The sequence below is a fragment of the Mandrillus leucophaeus genome, unplaced genomic scaffold (assembly GCF_000951045.1).
Source record: "Mandrillus leucophaeus isolate KB7577 unplaced genomic scaffold, Mleu.le_1.0 Scaffold69, whole genome shotgun sequence".
Lineage (NCBI taxonomy): Eukaryota > Metazoa > Chordata > Mammalia > Primates > Cercopithecidae > Mandrillus > Mandrillus leucophaeus.
Window position 1 is genome coordinate 1,784,818 of NW_012107474.1, and position 3,402 is coordinate 1,788,219.

Genomic DNA, 3,402 nt, shown 5'->3' on the forward strand with positions numbered 1-3,402 from the left:
CCTACTCAGGAGGCTGAGGCAGGAGAATGGCGTGAACCCAGGAGGCGGAGCTTGCAGTGAGCTGAGATCGCACCACTGCACTTCAGCCTGGGTGACAGAGCGAGACTCCGTCTCAAAAAAAAAAAAAAGTTAGCTGACATAAACAGCCTTTTCAGCAGTGCTACCGGCTCCAGAATTGGAAGGAGATCGTGGAGACAAGGTTACAGGCCCACCATTTCCCATATGAGACAAAGTGTGTATGTGCTCACTGTTTCCCATAGAAACAAAGTGTATCTGGGACCCAAGGTTTCCCATATGAGACAAAGTGTTTACAGCTGGGCTCACCCTTTCCCATATGAAACAAAGTGGACAGGCACTCATGCAAAAACATGGAAACAGCATGAGAGTGTGAAATAAAACGTAAGAATCCCCTCCTTTCCCCACTCCCTGGATATCAGCACCACGCAGTTTTCTCGGGCATCCTTCCGAGATTTTTCTTTTTTTTTAAGACAGAGTCCTGCTCTATTGCCCAGGCTGGTGTGATCTCGGCTCACTGCAACCTCCACCTCCCAGGTTCAAGCAGTTCTCCTGCCTCAGCCTCTCGAGTAGCTGGGATTACAGGCATGCGCTACCATGCTCAGCTAATTTTTAAAAATTAATAATTAATTATTATTATTTTTTGAGACAGAGTCTCGCTCTGTCGCCCAGGCTGGAGTGCAGTGGCATGATCTCGGCTCACTGCAAGCGCCGCTTCCCGGGTTCACGCCATTCTTCTGCCTCAGCCTCCCGAGTAGCTGGGACTACAGGCACCCACCACCGCACCTGACTCATTTTTTTTTTTTATTTTTAGTACAGATGGGGTTTCACCATGTTAGCCAGGATGGTCTCGAGCTCCTGACCTTGTGATCCACCATCTCAGCCTCTCAAAGTGCTGGGATTAATTTTTTGTATTTTTAGTAGAGATGGGGTTTCACCATGTTGCCCAGGCTGGTCTTGAACTCCTGACCTCAGGAGATCCACCTGCCTCGGCCTCTCAAAGTGCTGGGATTACAGGCATGAGCCACCGTGCCCAGCCCCTTCTGGGATTTTTCTACACATGTACACACCACACACACAGTGTCCTTTCTTAAGAAACAAAATGAATCATAGCATACTATGGACTTTGTTGTATACTTTCTTTTTCACTTAAAACTGTACGTGTAAGATGAAGGCTCTCCATGATGGCCGCAGAGGGTCCCTGTATGGGTGCGGCATAATTAGTCTCCAGTGACAGGTGCTTAGGTTGCTGCCAGTTTTGTACTAATATAAAAATAATACAATAATGAGGATACCTGTGATAAAATGAAAACACCTGTCCCGTTGCACACTTTTGCACATGTCTCTGTAGGTTGCATGTCTGTGGAATTGCTGAGTTGTAGATTGCAACCACTTAAACTGTTGACAGCCACTGACAAACCACCCTCCAGAGATGTGGCTGTTCACATCCCCACCACACCTGGCGTGAGCAGTTACCCGTCCACGGTGGGTGTTGTCACCAAGCCTCTGAGTCTCTGTCCACGTGACAGGTAAAGACTGGTTTCTCTATGTATAAATACACACACACCCACAGAAGCACATACGGACAGACACACAGCTACACATGTGTTTGATGTGCAGGGAGGTAGGACGCCTTTTCTTTCAGGGATGCATGCTGAAATACACTTCAGCATGCTCCGGTGTTGGTGCAGTGTGAGCGGGACACACGAGGGGCCGTGTAGGGAGCTGTTGGAGCTTGGTAACGGGTGAACAGAACTCAACTCTCTCTTTACTTTTGTTTGTTTAAAGATTCCCATATGCTCTGGTAAACTGTGGGAAGCTGCCATTGCTGTGGGTCAGAATGGTCAGACTGGCACATCACACAGCTCAAGCTAAGGAAAAGAGGTGGCCTTTCTATAGCCTGCCAGCCAGATGGCCTCAGCGCCTCCCGCACAGCCCTCACTTCCGGCCTGAGAGCCCACGACTGCCCCGTCCATGGTCCCGCGCCGCCCCTACAGGAGCCCCGGGTGGCGGGGACTGGCCCAGCAGACACTCACGGCTCCAGAGCGAGTAGGCGAGGCGGCAGTTGAGGCGGCGGTAGAGCTGCTTGCTGACCGGCCAGAGCGCCAGCGTGCACAGCTGGACGAAGTTGATGACCAGACCGCTCACCACGAAGACGAAGCCGACCAGCAGGTGCAGCACGAACTGGGTCTTCAGGAAGGCCAGCAGGCCCATGGCGCTGCTCAGGAGCGGGTGCACGGCCCCTCACTGAGGACAGCCGTCCTGCAAAGACAGGGACAGGGACAGCGTCAGGGTGGCCACGCCTACACCCCCACGGGAACACCGGGGTACTGCTCACTGCACACCCTTCACATGCCTCACGCTCAAACACACATGCTGCACAGCACACTGCAAACCCCACACACCACACAACACAGCATACCGCAAACCACACACACACCACACACCACAGTGCACCGCAAACCACACACACACCACACACCACAGCGCACCGCAAACCACACACACACCACACACCGCAGTGCACCGCAAACCACACACACCACACACCACAGCGCACCACAAACCACACACACCACACACAGCGCACCACAAACCACACACACACCACAGCGCACCGTAAACCACACACACCGCACTGCAAACCCCACACACCACACCGCGAACCCCACACACACCACACACCACAGTGCACCGCAAACCCCACACACACACACCACATACCACAGCGCACCCAAACCCCACACACACCACACAACACAGGACACCGCAAACCCCACACACACCACACACCACAGCGCATCGCAAACCACACACACACCACAGCGCACTGCAAACCCCACACACCACACCGCAAACCACACACACCCCACACACCACAGTGCACCGCAAACCACACACACCACACACCACAGCGCACCGCAAACCACACACACGCCACACACCACAGTGCACCAGAAACCCCACACACACCACACACCACACTGCAAACCGCACACACAACACACACACCGCAAACCCCACACATCACACCGCAAACCACACACCCACTGCAAACCACACACGCCACACACCACAGCGCACCAGAAACCCCACACACACCACACACCACAGCGCACCGCAAACCACACACACCACACACCACACTGCAAAACCCACACACAACACACACACCCCAAACCCCACACACCACACACCACACTGCCAACCACACACCTACTGCAATCCACACACAAACCACACACAAAAACGCACCGCAAACCACACACACACCACATACCACAGCGCACCCAAACCCCACACACACCACACAACACAGGACACCGCAAACCCCACACACACCACATACCACAGCGCACCGCAAACCACACACACCACACCGCAAAC

At 53.6% G+C, this 3,402-nt stretch overlaps 1 protein-coding gene across 3 annotated transcripts in view; it reads right to left on the reverse strand.

The window, feature by feature from the left end:
• Positions 1-3,402, reverse strand: part of AGPAT3 (1-acylglycerol-3-phosphate O-acyltransferase 3) — a 106,628-nt gene that overhangs the window by 42,660 nt on the left and 60,566 nt on the right. For 2 of the 3 annotated variants that reach the window (XM_012002530.1, XM_012002529.1), the window contains exon 2: positions 2,052-2,277. In XM_012002530.1, coding sequence (XP_011857920.1) covers positions 2,052-2,229 — 178 coding nt within the window. In that variant the 5' untranslated portion in view covers positions 2,230-2,277. Of the gene's footprint in view, positions 1-2,051; positions 2,303-3,402 lie in introns of those variants that run through there. The other variant, XM_012002528.1, reaches the window with a different exon arrangement.